The 19562-nt window shown below is 34.3% G+C and overlaps 8 protein-coding genes across 9 annotated transcripts; 2 read left to right on the forward strand and 6 right to left on the reverse strand.

Annotated features, from left to right (window-relative positions):
- The first annotated feature begins 2373 nt into the window (after nt 1-2373).
- LOC129570171 (protein-lysine N-methyltransferase CG9154) lies at nt 2374-3260 on the forward strand. Its single transcript, XM_055449661.1, has 2 exons — nt 2374-2630; nt 2696-3260. Exons 1-2 carry the CDS (start codon nt 2472-2474, stop codon nt 3224-3226), a joined length of 690 nt encoding a protein of 229 aa, XP_055305636.1. The 5' UTR covers nt 2374-2471; the 3' UTR covers nt 3227-3260.
- A 161-nt stretch (nt 3261-3421) lies between these two features.
- Nucleotides 3422-6347, reverse strand: LOC129570170 (eukaryotic initiation factor 4A-like). Its single transcript, XM_055449660.1, has 4 exons — nt 6253-6347; nt 5115-5335; nt 4130-4967; nt 3422-4042 (listed from the first exon to the last, which is right to left on the reverse strand). Coding segments are annotated over exons 1-4 (1206 nt in total). The 5' UTR covers nt 6255-6347; the 3' UTR covers nt 3422-3897.
- A 1875-nt stretch (nt 6348-8222) lies between these two features.
- Nucleotides 8223-9065, reverse strand: LOC129570183 (protein aveugle). Its single transcript, XM_055449677.1, has 3 exons — nt 8892-9065; nt 8663-8773; nt 8223-8583 (listed from the first exon to the last, which is right to left on the reverse strand). Exons 1-3 carry the CDS (start codon nt 8916-8918, stop codon nt 8410-8412), a joined length of 312 nt encoding a protein of 103 aa, XP_055305652.1. The 5' UTR covers nt 8919-9065; the 3' UTR covers nt 8223-8409.
- A 59-nt stretch (nt 9066-9124) lies between these two features.
- LOC129570178 (pre-mRNA-splicing factor Syf2) lies at nt 9125-10242 on the forward strand. The gene is made up of 2 exons (XM_055449670.1): nt 9125-9307; nt 9383-10242. The coding sequence occupies exons 1-2, from the start codon at nt 9208-9210 to the stop codon at nt 9979-9981; spliced, it is 699 nt and encodes a 232-aa protein (XP_055305645.1). The 5' UTR covers nt 9125-9207; the 3' UTR covers nt 9982-10242.
- Nucleotides 10238-12749, reverse strand: LOC129570173 (zinc finger protein 277). Its single transcript, XM_055449664.1, has one exon. It carries the CDS (start codon nt 11630-11632, stop codon nt 10322-10324), a length of 1311 nt encoding a protein of 436 aa, XP_055305639.1. The 5' UTR covers nt 11633-12749; the 3' UTR covers nt 10238-10321.
- A 115-nt stretch (nt 12750-12864) lies between these two features.
- On the reverse strand, nt 12865-15779 carry LOC129570180 (PRL-1 phosphatase). 2 transcript variants are annotated; one of them, XM_055449672.1, is made up of 5 exons: nt 15326-15779; nt 14505-14701; nt 14208-14428; nt 13816-14134; nt 12865-13664 (listed from the first exon to the last, which is right to left on the reverse strand). In XM_055449672.1, exons 3-5 carry the CDS (start codon nt 14325-14327, stop codon nt 13573-13575), a joined length of 531 nt encoding a protein of 176 aa, XP_055305647.1. In that variant the 5' UTR covers nt 14328-14428; nt 14505-14701; nt 15326-15779; the 3' UTR covers nt 12865-13572. The 2 variants fall into 2 exon arrangements, with proteins under 2 accessions (XP_055305647.1, XP_055305648.1); XM_055449673.1 differs by having other exon boundaries at nt 14208-14345; nt 15326-15770.
- A 392-nt stretch (nt 15780-16171) lies between these two features.
- LOC129570176 (hsp70-binding protein 1) lies at nt 16172-17575 on the reverse strand. Its single transcript, XM_055449668.1, has 2 exons — nt 17407-17575; nt 16172-17320 (listed from the first exon to the last, which is right to left on the reverse strand). Exons 1-2 carry the CDS (start codon nt 17449-17451, stop codon nt 16406-16408), a joined length of 960 nt encoding a protein of 319 aa, XP_055305643.1. The 5' UTR covers nt 17452-17575; the 3' UTR covers nt 16172-16405.
- Nucleotides 17576-17720: 145 nt separating this feature from the next.
- LOC129570175 (tRNA selenocysteine 1-associated protein 1) lies at nt 17721-19561 on the reverse strand. The gene is made up of 6 exons (XM_055449667.1): nt 19427-19561; nt 19180-19361; nt 18756-18793; nt 18450-18685; nt 17994-18360; nt 17721-17927 (listed from the first exon to the last, which is right to left on the reverse strand). Exons 1-6 carry the CDS (start codon nt 19460-19462, stop codon nt 17806-17808), a joined length of 981 nt encoding a protein of 326 aa, XP_055305642.1. The 5' UTR covers nt 19463-19561; the 3' UTR covers nt 17721-17805.
- Nucleotide 19562: the final 1 nt, after the last annotated feature.

Genomic DNA, 19562 nt, shown 5'->3' on the forward strand with positions numbered 1-19562 from the left:
AAAAAATTCGAAGAAATGGACACAAAACTGACCTCTTTTATAAAAAAACGAGTCGTGAAAGATATATCGTTTTCACTCACTTATATCATTTATTACTTTTCTATGATTTTATGACCCTCTATACAATATAATATCCAATACGGATTTTATTTGTAAACAGACGTTCAGTGAATAAACCGTATATGTATATCTAATTCAAATACATATATTTACAGTGCCGTGCAAAAGTTTGAGTACGACTATAAAATCCATATTTCAATGTCTTTTTGTCCCATTCAACCCAAATAAGGGTTTTAATCTGAGAGCCTATTGAAATTCAGACTGAATGAAACATTTTGAGGACAACATTTGGCCGGCCTTTGGCCATTTTTGGCCATTAATAAATGGCGACCAAAAATGAGTTTTTTAACGGGCCAAAGGATCAAAAAGTAATGTACATCACTGGAAAGGTCTTGAAAAATAGATTTCATTTTTGGCCTCAAACATCAGAATCGGCCGGCATTTGGCCAAGATATGGCCAATGTTTCAAAAATGAAACGGCCAATTTTTTCAAACGGCCATATCTTGGCCAAATGGCCAACAATTTGAACGTTTCACACCAGAATTCACATGCACTCCTCAAGACCTTTTAAACAACATATAACATGGCCAAGAAACGGCCGTTTGAAAAAATTGGCCGTTTCATTTTACCATTTTCCAACGGCCATATCTTGGCCAAATACCGGCCGATTTTGATGTTTGAGGCCAAAAATGAAATCTATTTTTCAAGACCTTTCCAGTGATGTACATTACTTTTTGATCCGTTGGCCCGTTAGAAAACTCATTTTTGGTCGCCATTTATTAATGGCCAAAAATGGCCAAAGGCCGGCCAAATGTTGTCCTCAAAATGTTTCATTCAGTCTGAATTTCAATAGGCTCTCAGATTAAAACCCTTATTTGGGTTGAATGGGACAAAAAGACATTGAAATATGGATTTTATAGTCGTACTCAAACTTTTGCACGGCGCTGTATATATATGAGAAAATATTCGGAAAAAAATGCGTCCATCCGCAGGGACCTCATGTGCGATTTTAAGGGTAAAAATTAACAAATATATCATTGTTTTAAAGCTATATTGAAGAAAACATATTTGATTTTTGGTTGTTCAATATAAGTAACAATGTTACTAAGTACAAAGTGAGTTCTTTCGATTAAATCGATTCATTTGGACATTTATCTACGAATGGTTTCAAAATTGATGCCATACAGATTGATTTTAATCAAATTGTATAAAATAGAGATAAGGTAATACTTCCGAGGCACACAATCACTCTTCACTATATAAATTATAAATATTTGGGAATTAGTATCCAGGTTTATAAACACTATGTCCTAGGAAATTGTTTATACAGATATAAGAAATATTTAAAGTTCTATTGAAATTGAACCAAAGACGCTTTACCTATGGGAAAATCAGAAAATAAAATAAGGTTACTGAAATGTAATAAAAAGAAACGAACCGTAATAATAAAAGACACAAAATCCACTTTTATTCCAAACCTAGTATTTTCATTTCAAATTAATTTTTTTCAGTATAAATACATACTTATATACACACCCGTTCTTTTGTGCAGTCAAAATTATGTCTTCTCCTTTTTTTGGTTTAAAACAGTACGGAAAAACTATAGTATAGGAGTTGCATTGTACACACACAACCAGTAAAGATCCCTGATGAACAGATATGGATTCTCAAAATTCCCGCTGGAATTGATAAAAAGGCCATCTTTTTAGCTCTCCCATCATCAGTGATTAGATCGGGCTTCCGTTGCGACTTCTAATCATCACGATATGCATAATTGACTTGCTTGATTATTTTTAATAATAACAATCGTCTTTAACAGTTTCGCATTGTATTTAAATGATTTTTTTAATGTTCGATTTCCCGCCAAAGAAAATAGTGACCATTTTCGCAAAAATAGCTTATATAATTCGTGGTTGTAATGAAAAAATTAAAAAAAAACTGGTTCTACTAGGTATCACTTTGCTTTATCGCAGTAATTTTTTGTTAAGGACAAGAAATACTGCAAGGCCCTAGTAATAATATTGAGCATAGGATAGAGATAATTGTTGAAGATAAATATCGATTATTCCTACAAAAACGTAGTCCATTGCGTATTAAGGCCACTGTAATGAATACCTGACATTCAATTGGCATTGAATCAAAGTTTGAATAAGGAAAAATAATTTTGTTGATGAAAAAAGTAGAACAGTGATTAACTCCTACTTTAAAGCATAAAATCCAAAACCAATTTACATTTTACATTTGACCACGGAGATGGGTACACCCTGTATTGCGTGATAGACACGATCACGACGACTTGCGCATCACGCCAGTTTGTATATACTGAATGACATTCCAAAAAAAATGTGTTTAGAAGACATTTGTGGATGTTGCATTTCAAACCATCTGTTAAAAGCTTTGACTTGGAATAATGGAGTTGGAAAATAGCGTGAAAAAGGCCGACGAAGTCGCTGATGACGATCGTATCGAATTGCCATCTGATACTTTAGCTATTCTTAATGAATTTTTACGCAGCAAAAGTATGCAGGAATCTATGGAAACAGATCACAGCAATTTCGAAGAAGATTGGGTAGGATAATTTTATATATAATTCATTGAAGATTCATAAAATGTAATGAATTGTATCTATTGCAGCAATTGTCTCAATTCTGGTACGATGAGAATACGATACGTTTGTTGTCAGAAGTATGTTCGAAGTTAATTCTTCATCGCCATCAGAGTACACCTTCATCACAAATCAAAATTGCTTTACTTTCTTGCCCGTCGCTTTACAAATCCGTTAAGGCTGTTCATCCAAATGGTGTAGTCCGTCTGTTTGAATTTGACAACAGGTTTTCTGTGTTCGGTGATGATTTCGTGTTCTATGATTACAAGGACAAAGAGAGAAACGAAACCTCTTTGAAAGATTACGAAAATCACTTTGATATCTTAATCGCAGATCCACCATTTTTATCACAAGAATGCATTGAACCTATAGCAAATATAGTTAAGCGTTTGAAGAAAGAAGATTCAAAGATTATTATGTGCTCGGGACAAACAGCCGCAGGTTGGATTAAAACCTTTCTAGAATTGAATCAATGTGAATTTCGTCCTGGCCACGAAAGAAATCTAGCAAATGAATTTTGTTCTTATGCCAACTTTGATCTTGATAATTTTGTGCGATAGCTTTTCAGTTAATAAAGACTAACTTTTCAATGAACTTTAGTGGTGTTTTTTCTTTCGATTTTGCTACATATTACAGCTTCCTTGCGTTTACTTACCTATTCGGGTTTTGACTAAGCCATCAATGAAGGGAAAAGAACGCATACTTGACATATTTATAATTTTAATATTTCGTCTATATAATGCACATATGTGACCTATTGTTCAAACAGTAAATCAATCAATCATTTATTTATTCTAGAATCAATGTGTTACAAAAGTGTTATAATTACATAGCTATTTTATTTTAAAATTTATTGTAATAAAGAAGTTTGCGACTGTTGATGAATTCTTAATTTAGATTCTTTGTTTTGAATATACGATGTCGTAGTTTACTGTCAAATTAAGCTTACTTGGAATCATGAAAGAAATAAAAACAAACAAACACCACCGTTTTATTTTACGAATCTTTTTCCGTTTTTATTTGAATTTTTCTTATTTTCTTTAGTTAGTGTCAATTGAATAAGATGTTCAAAATTGATGCTTGATGGTGTTCCTCTTTTGTATTTTTTTGAGTTGTTTAGTAGACATTTTGATGGCAAATTATCGCCGTTGATCATCCTCAAAATATGCTTTTAATTTACTTTCGGTTTTTTTGTTTGTTTTTTTCTTGTTTGTTTGATTGTATGTTTTTTTTACAAAAGATTTACGACATCAGCCGGCATTTCTTCAATGGTGGTGTTGTAAAATTGTTCAATGTCATTGAGTGCACGCTTGTCATCGTCAGTGATGAAGTTGATGGCTACACCTTTACGACCAAATCGACCACCGCGACCAATTCTGTTGGCAAATAAAAGGAGGATTTTTAAATGTCAATAATAATAATGATAACGTTTTTTTGTCTCGAACGCTTCAAATCAATCATACCTGTGGATGTAGTTCTCCCGATTCGATGGTAAATCGTAATTGATAACTAAAGAAATTTGTTGAACGTCAATGCCACGAGCCAAAATGTCAGTAGTTATCAAAACTCGCGATGAACCACTGCGGAATTGCTTCATGATCAATTCACGTTCACGTTGATCCATATCTCCGTGCAATGATGATACCGTAAAGTGTTTGCTAGTCAAATCTTCTGTCAATTGATCGACCTTACGGCGTGTATTGCAGAAAATGACAGCCTGAGTCACCGATAGCGTTTCGTAGATGTCGCACAAGGTACCAACTTTCCATTCCTCATGTTTCACATTGACGTAGAACTGCTTGATACCTTCAAGTGTCAATTCTTCCTTTTTGACCAGGATACGAGCTGGGTTTCGCATGAAACTCTTGCTCACTTCCAATACATCGGTTGGCATGGTGGCCGACAGAAGTACGACTTGAACGTCCGATGGAAGAGTCTTGAAGACATCATGAATTTGGTCCTTGAAACCACGTGACAACATTTCATCGGCTTCGTCAAGCACGAACATTTTGATGTAGTTCGTACGCAACACTTTACGATTAATTAAATCAAAAACACGGCCAGGTGTTCCAACGACCACATGAGCGCCTGAATCTAATTTCCGCATGTCTTCACGTACGTTGGTACCACCGATGCACGCTGAACATTCGGCTTTCAAAAATTCGCCCAAATTGATGACAACTTTTTGGATTTGAGTTGCCAATTCCCGAGTGGGTGCCAAAATGAGAGCTTGGCATTCACGCAAGTTGGTGTCAATTCGTTGCAAAATTGAAATGGAAAATGTTGCCGTTTTTCCAGTACCTGAAAATGTGTGTAAGCACCTTATTAATGAACATCTAACAAATGATTTTTACACGCAGTTCGTTAATACAATTCATTGAAAAAAAGAAGTTAAGTCCATTTTTGCCTGTTTTTTTTTTTCTTCTTCTAAAATAACTTTGTACCTACCCGATTGCGCTTGAGCAATTACATCATGCTCCTTGATGCATGGCAAAATTGCGCGTTGCTGAATAGCCGAAGGACGCTCGAAACCATAAGCGTAAATGCCACGAAGTAATTCTTCCTTAAGGTTCATGTCATCAAAATTGTCGACGACTTCATTCCAGTTGCTTTCAATCATACCCTCAGTTTCCAAGCCAGCTGGTCCATTTTTGTATTCTTCGTCACCCCTACTCAGACAATCGAATGAAATGTAATGGATTATTCAATCAGCTATTAATCGTTTTTGTTTAAATGCATTGAATTTCAACAATTAGACGAGAGTTGCTATCGTTCAGTTAATGAATTATATATATTTTTATACGTATTTACTATATAATATAAAGTTGCACTTGTGAGCATATACAATCAGATTGTATGAAGGCTATAATATAGTGATGTACGCAGTGAAGGCGTAAACGAAGATGATGGTATATACTTTGAATGTTTGAGCGTATATATAATATGTCCAGTAATGGTAATATACAGCCAATTACAATTGAATGAACATAACCTTAACGTGGAACAATATGTTATAGCTCAAAACGAAAGTTTGTGACGAATGCATGAATGCAAAGGGCTTTACGTGCATCACATGAATCACTCGAAATGGATATGATGAAAGAAGAGTGATTATTGATTAATTATCAAAGAAAATATTTCGATTTATCTCAAAATAAATAAAATGTCTGTATATACAAATACAACGAATATTCTACGATTACTCATCATACTATATATATGCACATAATGGAATGAAATTATTCTTTTTTTCTGATGTAAATTTTTCTCATATTATTTTAATGGATAGTTTTAGAATAAAAGCAATTTGAATTGTTTCCCGGAATGCAAAACGTAATTTTCGGCTCGTATTAATAAATATGTTTCAGACTCTAATGGCGTGACGACTCCATTCAATGCCGTGTTATAATGTTCAAAGGTGCTTTTAAATCTGAATTCTATGCCGATAGTTCGAAATGGACTTTATATTTTCAAATTCACAGAAATTTTCACAATTTTTTTCAACAAAATACACCAAAAATGAAAAATAAACTGTTTATTTCAATAATTTAATGGTTTTTATCAATAAATTCGATGAAATACTAACATTTTTCAAAAAAATTACTTTGGCACTTTTACACACGTGCTAAAATGATTCAATATAGCCAAGCGAAAGAACGCCATGTTGAAAAAGGTTATAATACATCATTTTCATAGGCAAGATACAATATTCTATGTATGCGTTCTGCTTTATACGCTTACAATGCCGCCAACTGCTTAATGAATAATATGAGCGGCAAAATTTACTTTGCATGATTTTAGATTGCCGAATTGTGTATTAGTGTTTAATAAAAAAATATATAATTGAAATTATTCAACCGTTTAATTCATATTTAACGATTTAAAAATTATATTTAATGTAAATTATTCGAAGTTTTTTTCGCATATAGCATCGGAAGGTATTCGAAGCATTTTTTTTAGGTTGGTACAATCCAAGAATATTGCATAGTGGTTATTATGAGATATGAGTGCGTTTAATTCCTATTCTACTTTTTTTTCTACTATTCAATTTTGAAAATAAAAGCATTGAAAATGGCTAGTTTTTTTTCACATTTATTTCAAATAAAGTTGCTAAAATCATAGTAGATACTAATAAATTAAACAAAATGTAGGTTTAACAGACGATGATATTACAAATTGATACATGTATTTGACATGCGCCACCTTGGAACGCATTTGAGAAGTAATCATCGATCGCATCCAGTTCTATGACATATCTGATACCGACCAAACATACAACAAAAATCATTATTGTAAATACGGCTGCTTTGTTATTGGAAGTAAAATAAAATCGAATAGAAAACTTGAAAAACTTACGCGCAGAAACATAAAACTGAAGAACAAACATTTCAACGATTTACGTGTGGATAATATTCTGCGAAGCTACATAAGAAAAATGTTAGCACTCGGTAATACCCAAGCCAACTTACCTGAAGTTAATTTCAAAGAAAAAGTACGTTGCGGTGAAGTGTATCGAAACTTGAACGGGAATGAAATGTTTCAAAAATTCTACTACCGGTGCTTGGAATGTTCGTTAGACTTCGAGAGCTCACCAGAGTTTGAAGAACATGTTATTGCCCATTATTTGCAAGACGACGACGATGATTGCACAGCAGTTGATAAATCGAAGAACAACGAAAATGTAATTAGTATATCTTCGGACGAGGACGAAGAAGAAGAAGAAAATGGCTACTTATATGCATTTGAAGTTGCTTCATTGGTCGAGGAAAACATCTCGGAAAACGATTTACCTTTACCTCTAATGCAAATGTTGAGCGAGCAGTCGGCCGATAGTTGTGACCAAACAATACAACTCAGCGAAAGTGATGAGGACGATGAGCGAAGTGTGGTATTTCCGTGCGATGGACTGCGAAAACAAGCCCTACATCAATATTCTGAACACTGTTGCATGCAATGTCCAGCAATATGCAACACAAAAACCGAGCTAAACTTCCACTTGCATATTCATACACTTCCGAATACCGTGGTGTGTCCGCACTGTTATGAAGCATTCGCAAACACAATAAAACTTAATGAACACATAAGCTTGACTAAGAAGAAAAGGATACGAAAGAACAACAAAGAAAAGCGGATTGAAAACGATAATATCCAAAACAGTAAACGGGCCAAGAATCAAACTCAAGAACAGGAGGAGAAGCAGGAGCAAAAGCAAGAGCACGAACAAGATGCATTGAAGCCAAACACGATGGACGTAGATGGGGCTAAAGATGATGAAAATGGACGATGCATAGACCTCAATGAAATAAATAAAGTAGCGAAAGGATTACAGGATAACATAGAAAGTAGCGGCAAAAGTGAAGCAATTATTTCAAATACAAATACAAATACAAATATTTCATCAAATTGTCAAAAGAATAATTCCGAAGATTGTGACCCAAATGTTAATATTAAAAATGTCTTAAATGATACGTAAACTATGAATGACCCAAAGGCTTTTTCTCTAATCCTCTGTATTTGGAAAGAAAAACATTGGTTTGACAAATAAAAAATACAAAATTACTTCAAAAATTTCCATTGGTTTTTTGGTTGTTTATTCATAATAATAAGGTGTTTTTCATTCCTACAGAATAAAAACAAGTATTATCGATCAAAAAGGTTTGACAAGATCGTTTGATCGCATTTGATTGCAGCCATAAAATAGCACAGCGATTGTCCTTTTGGATCCCCTTTGCAATCGAAAACTTTAGTCGTAATACATATGCATAAATTCTAAATCTCTTATTTCCATGATATCTGTCTTCAGCCGTTGTTTGACTATTTCACGCCAAATGGCTTCTCTGTCGCGATTATTCTGTATGCCCATCCGTTGCAATGAGTTATCGTTCAGTCGAAGTAAGGCTCGTCCAGTTATTTCGTGCTGTATTCGTAGAGACGAAATAATTTTCAAACAGGATATTGAAGTATGATGAAAAATATAACCGCAAAAAGAAATTTACCTGTAAAAATAGTTCGTTGTACTGGTGATATTCACTACAGTGTCTTCGATACCACTTTTGAACATCGGCCACAGTCCAAAGGATAGCCGGTATTGGTCGGCATGTTTTTGTCTATAAAAAATTACAAATAACATACGCTATGAGTTGATTGTATCATTAACCAAATCGATTCAAACAACATTTGGTTGTATATTTTTTTCAAATGCGAATACTAAAATTCGAAACTCACCTTGAGTTTAGTAATTTCTTCTACCATCTTATGACGAAAGAAGATGTAAAACTTTCCAAATCAAGTATATACTGTTACTGGCTTTTATTGAAATAAAGACAAAGTTATCAACATACTTATTTTCACTCTAACAATCGCTTGTTTCCAGTAGCTATGATAAATATTACATATATACATTCTCCATGAAGTTGTCTGCTATTGGTCGTTCTTTGTGTATCTGTCAAAAATAAAAACATGACAGCGAATAAATTAATACGTTTATAATAAGCTCTACTAGCTGTCTCAAACATAAAACAAGGGAAAAAATATTTTTATCATGGAATCTTCTGGTGGTGAAAGTAGCAGTATGAGTGCAGCTGAGAAAGCAAAAGATCGCATGGAGCGTCTGCATAAATTACATTTGTTGAGAACTACAGGTATTAGCGCTGATTATTTGATACATTTTAGCTACATAGTTCAATATGATGACCAATTATCTTCCTTTCACCTAGCACGTAAACTGAATCATGCTGAAGTAGTTGCAGAAGATGCTCGCAACAAATTGCCAGCCAATTTTGAGGCACGGCAGAGACAGGCGGATTGGCTCGCCGCAAATGAGAAGGGTAGAGCTGAAGCAGCGGCAAAAGGACTGGATTATGATCGCATAAAGCTACTCAATGTATCGGCAGTTGAAGCTGCAAACAATGAGAAAAAGAAGCGCAAAAAGAATCCAGATCCAGGCTTCACAGACTACGAAACGTTGACCGCTAGGCAATATAATCGTCTTGTAAAACAGTTTCCTGAACCAGATATGGACAAATATCAAAATAAACGACAACAAGTTGGAGACGAAATATTCTACGGTGGTGCTCATACGATATCACAAGGAACACATAAAGATACACCGCAGGCCATTAACAATATGGTGAATGATTTGGAACAGCAAATTATGAAGCGCAAAAGCTTCTCGAGACGACGCACTCACAACGATGACGCTGATATCGATTACATCAATGAGAAGAATGCTCGTTTCAACAAGAAGCTGGAACGTTTCTATGGCGAACATACAGCAGAAATCAAACAAAATTTAGAAAGAGGAACGGCCATTTAATATCGTTGTTTTTCCTTCTACCATATAGAACTTGCATCTTGTTTCTTCAATAAAAAGCGATTTAGGGAAAATTGACTAGCATTTTTCAAGATGAAGGACAAGGTTCAATGTTTAATGACACCATTTTAAGCTGCACACATAAGTTTTATGTATCTTAAATACTACGCAGTTACCAATGTGGTTTGGTGGTTGCGCTTGAGTTTTACATAAAAATGCGCCAATTTAATATAGGACATAAATAAATTGAAAATAAGAATACAATTGACTATGTAACATTTATTCGAAAAAATGAAATCAATTTAAATTAGGATACGTGGATGGTTGTCAATGTGTGTATCTGTTAGATTTCTTCTGGAAAAACCATAATTGATGAATCGTTCGTAACAGCGATGCAGTTTTCATCATCTAAATTGGCATCGTCTAGGTGACACAGGAAGGCATCATCTTCATACGTAGGGAAAAAGTATTGAGGTAAATTCCAGTCCTTGTTATTGCCCAATGAGTAATGATTATTATGTTTCAGATGATCTTGCAAATCGGATGAATTTGGGAAGCGTTCGTTACACGTGATGCATTCCAATGTATACATTTTTCTCCTAACAAAATTAACCATTTTCACGCGGTCATAAAATGACATGTTTTCTGTTTCTCGATCGAAATCAATTCCATGTTCAAGGTTCATGTGAGATTTCAATTCAGTAAAGTCGCTATTTTTCTGCGTACAGTAAAGGCACGTCACATCCTGGTCATCACCTTCCCAATCAGACCAACTTGTGTTTGAGTCGCTGTCACGTTCAAAAATGTTGTCGCCTTCCAATTGATCTGGCTCTTTCTTCGGTTGAATTTTTTTATGGCCTTTTTGAATTTTGTCCTGTTGCTTCTTTCGCTGCTGCTGCTGATTGTGTGATTTATGTTGATAGTGAATTAGAAAAAAGCGGTCATAATTCTTATTATCTGGATTGATACGTTTGTGACCCTTTTTCCGCATGTGTTCCTTGAGTGTTGGTCGATCTTTGAATGTTTTTTCGCAAAACAGACAGACCAAGTTTTCCAATTTTTGTTGTACGGTATCGATAAGCTCATCGATAAACACCAAATTTTCTGGTTTCCCCAATTGCATGAAATGTTTGCTAAACAAATGTTCAACGTAGGTACTTCTTGTCGGTTTAATTACATCACGACAAAACAGACAATTTCTTTCAAAGTCTTGGTCGGTCCTCTCGTATTGATGTTGTGTCAATGCAAGTTCCAAACATTTCTTCCGTAGCTTTTGTCTTAGTTCGTTATCTTGTGGCAGGACATCGCACAGCAAAAAATACTTTTCATTTTTGGATGGTGTTCCATTTGGAAGGATATCCATGAGCATGGTCGTGCAGAATTCAGCAATTCTTGTATCTTCGCCGCAGAATATGTTACGCCAATGTGCCAGATAATCATGGAATATGGCAACTTCATCCTCATCCCCAATAATTAGCCGATGTTGCAAATATAAGTGCGTCAAATAGTCCTGTTTTTCCTTGTAAAATTCAAAGATTTTATCGCAGAACAGACATGGAAGTGTCTGTATTGGGTACAATTGTTCTCGTACAGACGTACCACATTTTTCAGCAAAATTCAATGGCCCCACAACACCTTCACTCTTTTCAGACATATTTAGTTGGAATATAATGAAATTTTCCAAAAAAAAAAATAATATATCGGTTCAGTAGAATATAAATCAACTTAGAGTCATTTAATCTAGCCTTTTATGTATGTCTATTTTTGACAGATGGCGTAGTACTAGAAGAAATATGTGTCAAAAATATTTTGTTCATTCTCAATGTTGTCACCTATGTTTTGCTAAAGATGTTTTCAAAATGATTTGTGAAACCGTTCATTCTATAGAACCAAAATAGGACTAGGAAAAACGAAACGATATGGACCAGACTCTTGGCTCGATCGTCTTATAGGGCTCTATGCCCACCAATATACTGTGCCTGTTCGTTCACTGCTATGCCTCTAACAGCCTCTAATCCTGATTTTCCACTTTCTTATCGGGAAAAATGTTGTATTTATTACTAGCTAGTCGCTTGATTCCAGTTCACACCCGAAAAATGATGTTAGTAACTTTATATAAAATGATGGTTTCATTTGTCTTAATGCGGGATACGAATTTGAAGTACTATTTTAAATCCCGCCCAAGGTTCAATTTTGGCTTCACTACATTCAAATCGATAAACATTGAACACGAAACTAACGTGTTTAAGTCAAATTTGTCCATTTTGCGATAAGATAAAATGCGCTCTCCAAAAACCCATATAATTCGATGTCATAAACGTATTTATTACAGTGAATGAAATTCTAGTTGTTAAACTTCAAATGAAGTGTTGTTCGTAGAAGAAACAATCAGATTTTTATCAATATGGGCTCAAAATCTTACGAATAAATTAATTTAACAATTAGAAAATATAAAATTAGTATATTTATGTGTGCCTTCATATTCGAGTTAAATACGTTAATATAATGACAGTTTTGAATTGAATTTTATGCAGCAACGACCTCACCTCTTTGACCGCTTCAACACAACAAAGCGTGCCTACATTCTGCAAAGGAATTTCAATTACAGTTATCAATTGATTCTCTAGATGAGTAAAAATGACCATAAAGCGTGAGAAGAAATGCAACTAGAAAAACCCAAATAGGAACGAAAAGATAATTGAAAAATCCACTCAAACGCAATTTCACATCAATATTTCCGTTTGCTATTCAATAATATTTCGGTAGCGGTGCTATGTGCCCATTAATAGATCTTCGAATGAAATGCAAACGCATATCCATAGATCAACGTGTTGATTGTGAATTGATGTATGAAACCAAAAAAAAAAACGAAACGTAAAATGGATATTTCTTTGGCCTAGAATCGTGTCGACTAGTGTATTTTTTTTTTCCTAAATAGTTGTATAAATATTCCACACATATAATTTATGTTCTAAGAGTTAAGTGTTATTTTTGTCATTTCATGTTTAATTTTAGACTGCTTATTCTAACAAGCATCATGATGCGTTTTCAAAATATATTTTTCCCTTATTATGCGGTTCAATTAGCTAATAAATTACATTCATGTTACAGTAAGATGTAAATTAGTATAAATGTTCATTTTCAATAATATGTATGATGCTAACGGTAGTTGTCTCCGAGATCGAAAAGGATTTATATCATTTCATTACACAAAAGCAGCAGAAAGCATGGTTTTGTGCGACTTTTATGATAGTTTATTACACAAATTTGGCATTCAAAATATGCACTATTTTATTCGTACTTCTGGAAAGTTGAGTTCGGTTTTTTATGACCTTTTGTGTTTATTATTCAGTAGTTTGATCGAATCGGGAAAAGTGTAATCAGCGAGCGATTTCAATATTATATGTTAAATTAAAGGTTCAGATCGCCAGCAAAGGGATGTATATGGAATTAACTTGATTCATTCATTAGGTGGTTTCTTATTAGCTTCAATTCAGAAAATCGTAATGGAAGTAGTTTTTCTTTAACCGGAGAACAATCAAAACATAAAGAAAAATGAACACTTTTATTCTGGCGGTCACTGATAGTTAGCATTTATTGCACACAGCAAGAGTTCTTATGGCCATTTTTATTTTTGAGTCGTGATTTTGGTCGATATTTTTCAAGGTATACTAATTGCCGGGAATCTGCGGGGAGAAGACCATTGTAAGAAGAATATGATTAGTTATAAAAAAATTATTTTCCCCAATCAATTAAAAACATCAATTGAACGAGTATAAAAATAAGAACAAATATAAATTCAATTCTAAAGCACAACTGTGCTCAATTAATACTTACTGATGGCTCCTCGACGTTTCTCACGAATGAGTTCAACGGCAGCTTCATATTTTAGGCCAAGTTCAATCAGAGCAACAGATACTAACACCGGTGCACGCCCTAAACCAGCAACACAGTGTACGGCAACGCAAGCTTCTGGATTTTCTTGGTAATTTTTCCGAAGAATTTCCAACCACTCGTCGACAATTGGTTGCGGTGGAGGTGTTCCATCATCATAGGCTAAATCACGTACAGTAATTCCCTGAGATTCCAACTCGTCAGTTTTATAGCTTGGTTCACACACACGAACCACCGTGCTAACGTTATTTTTCTTCAATTCCTACAAAATCGTACATGGATTTAAATTTTAACCGATTTCATTATAACCACTCGCCTCTCTAGTGTTTTCTTACCAAAATGTAATTTTGGATATTGCTATCTGATGGTCGATCCGTGATTAAAAACTTCATTCCTTTGAATTCGATAAGGGCTGGCGCCGGTCTTATATCCTTTTGACGCATGTTGCTAGTCATTTATTTCTTCAGTAGTTCCTTATTTATTAGAAAATTTATAAGTCACAGTAGTATTGGACTGTTTGAAGCTTTTGTCTGACCGAATTTCAGATATTTCAAGTCTTGAATAAAACAAAATGCGAAGTTTGCATTACGTTGTGTATGATTTGCTATTAATTTGACTGATCAACAGCTTACCTGCAATGAAGAATCGCCTTTCTGTCGAAGAAGTTGATAACAAGACAAAAGCGAGTTATATATAATTTGCCAAAGCAGGTCGCAAAAAATTGAAACTTCAACTTTAATTCCAACTCGTCAGCTTACTCGTGTTGTGCTTGACAATATTCTGCGCTATCTAATTGAAACTCCATAGATGTAACACCAATACAATTTACCTATATTGAAAAAAGTGAGCTGTAAATGAGTGGTTGTATCGCTTTGAATCAGAAGGCAACAGATATGATATTCAGATTTCAAATTGAAGTAATTCGAACACAAAGAACATTATACTGCAGCTAACTCGTGTTGTTTTCAGAAATCTTTGCCAAGAGAGAAATTTGTTGCACGAGTATTCTCGTATTTGCCAAGGTTATCTATTTATAATTTGTAATAATACTACGTTAAGAATTTGCTTCATATTATTATGCTGTCGATGACATATCAATTATGCCAAAATATCAATGTAGTCTACAGCTTTTGTTTGTTTTGCATTTAACATGCAACAACTTTCGAAGCTCTTGAGGGATCTCAGAACCTAAAACTTTTCTTTTTCAATAAAACATTTTCCAAATATTATCTTCTTTATGAACTATAGTTAGAACTTCTTGATGGAAAAAAAACTCAAATCAATTTCAAGTTTGATGCAAATTTTGAGGAATATTTTTGAGGAGGGCCCACAATGGTGTCCGCATTTATATTAAATTATATATATTTATGCAATAACGGTGGAATTATCGACTTGGATCCATTAGATATTCAGCATATAGGATTTTTTACTATAGTATTATAATGAATCTTACCACAATAGCCATGCAGATTGTTTTTATGTTTCGTGTCCTTTTAAAGTCCTTTGATAGATGTCTTCAATATAACTTTCCTCTCATTTATTTAATTGAATATTGTCGTATCCTCAGATAAGTATATGTTCTTTATATCCTCTATTTATGAATACGCATAATTTTAGACGCATTTGATGTGCACTTTTATCCGAATGAATAATTGGACATACAAGTGAATCCAATCTTATGCCAGCCAATGCAATTTTTTTTTTAACTTTGTGCAAATATATTCAGTTTTGGAACTTTTGATATTAAATACTCTGTTTCATATTTTTTCAATTCTTGTCAACATAAAAACCGCACAAATATCAAAGAATAAGATGAAATATTTTCACAAATTGATCAAATTAACATGAAATATTTCTTATAATGTTTGCTTTGTGAAAAGACTTTGATTTAGTACTTTGGTTCTAGAACATTGGCATTAGTACCAAATGTCATGTATAAATTTTTCTTGGGGTGAAATTAAGATAAAGTAAGAGTCTCATAAAATGTCATAGTTTACGTAATGTTACATTGCAACAAGAAACGCCAGAAAAAGAAAATTATAAATGGAAATTTTGAAAAATAAACATTGTTAAAATGATATTAAACATGCGGGAGTATGCTGTTTTTTTTAGAAGAAAAACACATTACGGGGTGAACATTTGTATATAATGCATTTACCACCAGAAATATACTCAACGAGGTACTTGGGTACTCAATGGGTTTGAATTGCATTGTGTCTCGTTTGTTTTTTTATCCATTTAATTATTTTTTCTACCATATCTTTATCTTATCTAACAACTAATAAATAATATTCAATTATTTTTGTATCGATTTCTCATTAAATGTACTTTTTATTCACGGTCAATAGATTTGCATACCAAATATTAATTATTCGACACTTTCTCTATAAATATGATGGACCATTGTTTGAATTTGATTTTAAAAAAGAGTTTTATATTCTTTCAATTGATTAAATGATGTTTTACGTTTATTTATGATAATTTTTATGAAAATTGTTCAGAATAATTGGTTGAAAATCAAATATTCAGGAGTTTATCGATCTGTGTTTTCTCCGTCCTTTTCAGAGTCAAAGATGTTTTTCAAGAGGAGTCGACTGTATTCAACGATTTCTTTGCACTCATCTTTATCATGTGCCACTTTTATAATTTCATCGAGCGTGCTCGCAAAATTGAATTCCACAGTGCGACAACGTTCTATTGCTTCATTGCTTTCTGTGAGAGAACATAGTGCTGATAAAAGTGTCTCCAGGCAAATGTTGTACTCAGTACTCGGTTGGATCAATGGTATAATCATTTCTATGACTTTTAGCTTTATCAATTCATCTTTAATTCGCGGAAAATCATTACACAATGAATTTAGGAGAAAAGCCGCACGAGTAATGAGTTTTTCTTGTTCCGATTGCTGTAAGCATCCCAATAAACACTCGAGACCACCAATTTCTGTGAAAGCGTTCAAGCACGGTTCATAGCTTCGAACCAAGCAAGAAATCGCTCGTATGCCATCAATTGCGGTCTCACTTTCAGTCAGCAGATCCATAAGTTTTGGTAGCACATCAGCCGCTAATAATTGCTGTTGGCAGTAGGGATTGTTTTGAGCTAATTCAGCCACCAACCTAGCAGACTTTTTACGAATCGCGGAATACGGTGAGCACAGACAAGGTAACAAGACGAATAGACCACCAATTTTGCAGAAGTCAATGGCTGTATCAATGTCATCAACGTAGTTTAGAATCGTATCCATTGCGTTTACTTTCATATCTTCAGTTGCTGTTTCTGATCCGATGGTTTCTGCAGCGGTTTGTAATTGTTCGATTACGTCAATTGTGAGGGCTTTCAGGGCGTTTTCCAGAAATTGCCGTCGCTCTGGATCCATCCTTTCGTGAACGTGATTTTCCCTGCTTGGTGCATCCTCTTCTTTGGTTGCTTCCATCGCAAAACGAAGGAGACCCTAGTAAATTTTAAATGAGTAATGAACTTTTTCTGACCGTTGATATGCAGATAAAAAATCTCAATCCTATATATATATTTGTTTACCTGTAAATTCCTTGGTCGCCGATTATTATTATTTTCAGCATCCATCGTTTAGTGTTTTACTTTATTTTGAAAGAACGTTCAAGAATGTTGTAGAGCACACTGTTGTGAAGATGACAGATGGTGAAGTTATATACTCCCCACCAATACTTTGATAGTCGCTTTCACTAGTAGTGACATCTATAATACATGGAAGCGGCTAATTTCAAATATGATGCAAAATTCAATAAATTGACGAGGAAAATGTGTTAATCTGAAGAAAATACGTAACTTTTTCAAAAATTAAGGAAGCAATCAAACTCGAACACAACAACAAATAGTCTCCTTATCTTATTAAAACATCTTTATTTTTGACAACCATTTATGGAATATTCACTCAAGAAATCAATATTCCTTGAATATTTAGAATAGTTCCAGTTGTTCTACCGGCATCCACTTTGAACTTTCAAGGGCGTCGTAAAAGTTTCGGTCACGCTCGATGGTCTCTCTATTCAATTGATCGACGTCAATTGTTATTTTATGATCTGGAAAATTGATTTTATTAGTTTTTATATTCCCATATTCGATATTATTTTCTTGTAAAAACCCACCAATTAATGTCAAATCATCATTTTGACTGTAGATATGGGTCATTGCCGTTGATTCATTTTGGTTTTGTGCGGCTGTATTCTCTTGTTGAATATGCGCTGTAGCCTGTTGTTGGTAATAAGCCGCAAAATCGTTAGGATCATACCCGGCCCATGCTTGTGATGCAGTCTGTCCGTATTGCCAGTACGTTGAAGGGTCATAATATTGTGAAAAATCCGTGATGGCATTTGGTGCAGCTAAGTTCGGCATAGTGACTGTATCTGGGACTGTCGTGACGGCGGCGGCGGCTGCTGCTGCTGCTGTTGAAGATGACTTAGGTTTTGGGACAGCATTGCAAATTTTCAGTGGCTTTGAACCAAGACCAATATACTAAAAATGTGAAAATCGATCTCATCATCAGATACATTTGTTGTGCTGGTGCTTCCGCAAACCAAAATCAACCGCGAAATAATACTTACACCATTCATTTCGTACAGTGCTGATTTTTGCTCTTCTTCCAAACCAAATCGTACAAAACCATAGCCCTTTGAAAATCCCGATGAATCGAGAATTACTTTGGCAGTTTTAATCGAAGAATATTTGTTGGAAAAAACTCGGTATAAGTTATAATCATCCACTTCAGGTGATAAATCTCCGACCCAAACGGAAAATTCACGCTCATTTGCCAATAGCTTATTCGAGTTACTGCTTGCGGCTTGAATAAAAGCAAACGTTTTTATGAAATATTTTTCGAACTCATTGATATTTTTGCTCATCATATTTACCATTCAATCGGAATCTTACAACAGGTGAGGTCCCCGGTCTAAAGTAGAGATATTAAAGATATTATTTGATAGGCATGTGTCTACAATTTACAGGGTTGAATTGTTCGCTGTAATAGGAGGTAAAGGCCGTAATCATTTAAGACAAATCAAAGGTTGCAGGGGTAGATTGATAGTGTATTTGGAGAATTAAATAAGTAGCGTTGCTACATTTAACATTTTAGCAGCAATCAAAAAGGTCAATCAATTCATTGGGAATGTTTTTGCTTGTAAAAGTTACAGAAACATAGGTTTAATGTCATTGGACAGCAATCATAATTGGCTCCCGGGCTTTGGGACAATTTGTAGCTAAATAATGGTGGGGATTCAACTACTTTTTAGAGGCCGAACAAACAGAATTAATTGGGAAATAAGCACAACGACTTACATGGGTTTTCCATTTAGCTTGTGCATGGCATCTATGGCTTGTTCGTCGGACAGAAAGTTTACAAAACAATATCCGGCTGGTTCACCTGTGTATTTGTTTCGCATAAGTCGCACAGTTTGTGGTTGTTCGCCCATTTTGTGGAAAGCACTTATGACGAAGTTTTCCGTCATGTAGGGTTCAAGCTGGAACAAAAAAAAAAAACAATGAAGTAAATGTGATTTAGTCGTGTTTTTTTTATTTTCCATACGTTGCCCATCCATAGTTGACAATGTACACTACTCATTTTGCAAATTATTTATTTTACAAAGCGTCACGAATTTTTTGTTCAGCCAAACACTCTTTACACGACGATGTGAATGAAGTAAATAAACTGTTTTAATGTC

This window comes from Sitodiplosis mosellana, unplaced genomic scaffold, assembly GCF_009176505.1.
Source record: "Sitodiplosis mosellana isolate CC-2019 unplaced genomic scaffold, AAFC_SMos_1.0 Smas_scaffold_47, whole genome shotgun sequence".
In the NCBI taxonomy this organism is placed as follows: Eukaryota; Metazoa; Arthropoda; class Insecta; order Diptera; family Cecidomyiidae; genus Sitodiplosis; species Sitodiplosis mosellana.

What these genes read in the sequence shown, in the direction of transcription:
- LOC129570171 (XM_055449661.1), top strand. Translation starts at nt 2,472, where the DNA reads ATGGAGTTGGAAAATAGCGTGAAAAAGGCCGACGAAGTCGCTGATGAC. An exon ending in GCAATTTCGAAGAAGATTGG is followed by an intron (nt 2,631 to 2,695) that starts GTAGGATAATTT and finishes TATCTATTGCAG; the next exon opens with CAATTGTCTCAATTCTGGTA.
- LOC129570170 (XM_055449660.1), bottom strand. An exon ending in AATTGCTCAAGCGCAATCGG is followed by an intron (nt 4,968 to 5,114) that starts GTAGGTACAAAG and finishes ACACATTTTCAG; the next exon opens with GTACTGGAAAAACGGCAACA. An exon ending in CGGGAGAACTACATCCACAG is followed by an intron (nt 4,043 to 4,129) that starts GTATGATTGATT and finishes ATTTGCCAACAG; the next exon opens with AATTGGTCGCGGTGGTCGAT.
- LOC129570183 (XM_055449677.1), bottom strand. Translation starts at nt 8,918, where the DNA reads ATGGTAGAAGAAATTACTAAACTCAAG. An exon ending in AAGAAATTACTAAACTCAAG is followed by an intron (nt 8,774 to 8,891) that starts GTGAGTTTCGAA and finishes AATTTTTTATAG; the next exon opens with ACAAAAACATGCCGACCAAT. An exon ending in ACAACGAACTATTTTTACAG is followed by an intron (nt 8,584 to 8,662) that starts GTAAATTTCTTT and finishes CTACGAATACAG; the next exon opens with CACGAAATAACTGGACGAGC.
- LOC129570178 (XM_055449670.1), top strand. Translation starts at nt 9,208, where the DNA reads ATGGAATCTTCTGGTGGTGAAAGTAGCAGTATGAGTGCAGCTGAGAAA. An exon ending in ACATTTGTTGAGAACTACAG is followed by an intron (nt 9,308 to 9,382) that starts GTATTAGCGCTG and finishes CCTTTCACCTAG; the next exon opens with CACGTAAACTGAATCATGCT.
- LOC129570173 (XM_055449664.1), bottom strand. Translation starts at nt 11,632, where the DNA reads ATGTCTGAAAAGAGTGAAGGTGTTGTGGGGCCATTGAATTTTGCTGAA.
- LOC129570180 (XM_055449672.1), bottom strand. Translation starts at nt 14,327, where the DNA reads ATGACTAGCAACATGCGTCAAAAGGATATAAGACCGGCGCCAGCCCTT. An exon ending in ATATCCAAAATTACATTTTG is followed by an intron (nt 14,135 to 14,207) that starts GTAAGAAAACAC and finishes ACGATTTTGTAG; the next exon opens with GAATTGAAGAAAAATAACGT. An exon ending in GAAACGTCGAGGAGCCATCA is followed by an intron (nt 13,665 to 13,815) that starts GTAAGTATTAAT and finishes TTCTCCCCGCAG; the next exon opens with ATTCCCGGCAATTAGTATAC.
- LOC129570176 (XM_055449668.1), bottom strand. Translation starts at nt 17,451, where the DNA reads ATGGATGCTGAAAATAATAATAATCGGCGACCAAGGAATTTACAG. An exon ending in GGCGACCAAGGAATTTACAG is followed by an intron (nt 17,321 to 17,406) that starts GTAAACAAATAT and finishes AAAATTTACTAG; the next exon opens with GGTCTCCTTCGTTTTGCGAT.
- LOC129570175 (XM_055449667.1), bottom strand. Translation starts at nt 19,462, where the DNA reads ATGAGTAGTGTACATTGTCAACTATGGATGGGCAAC. An exon ending in AAGCTAAATGGAAAACCCAT is followed by an intron (nt 18,794 to 19,179) that starts GTAAGTCGTTGT and finishes TCTCTACTTTAG; the next exon opens with ACCGGGGACCTCACCTGTTG. An exon ending in CACTGTACGAAATGAATGGT is followed by an intron (nt 18,361 to 18,449) that starts GTAAGTATTATT and finishes TCACATTTTTAG; the next exon opens with TATATTGGTCTTGGTTCAAA.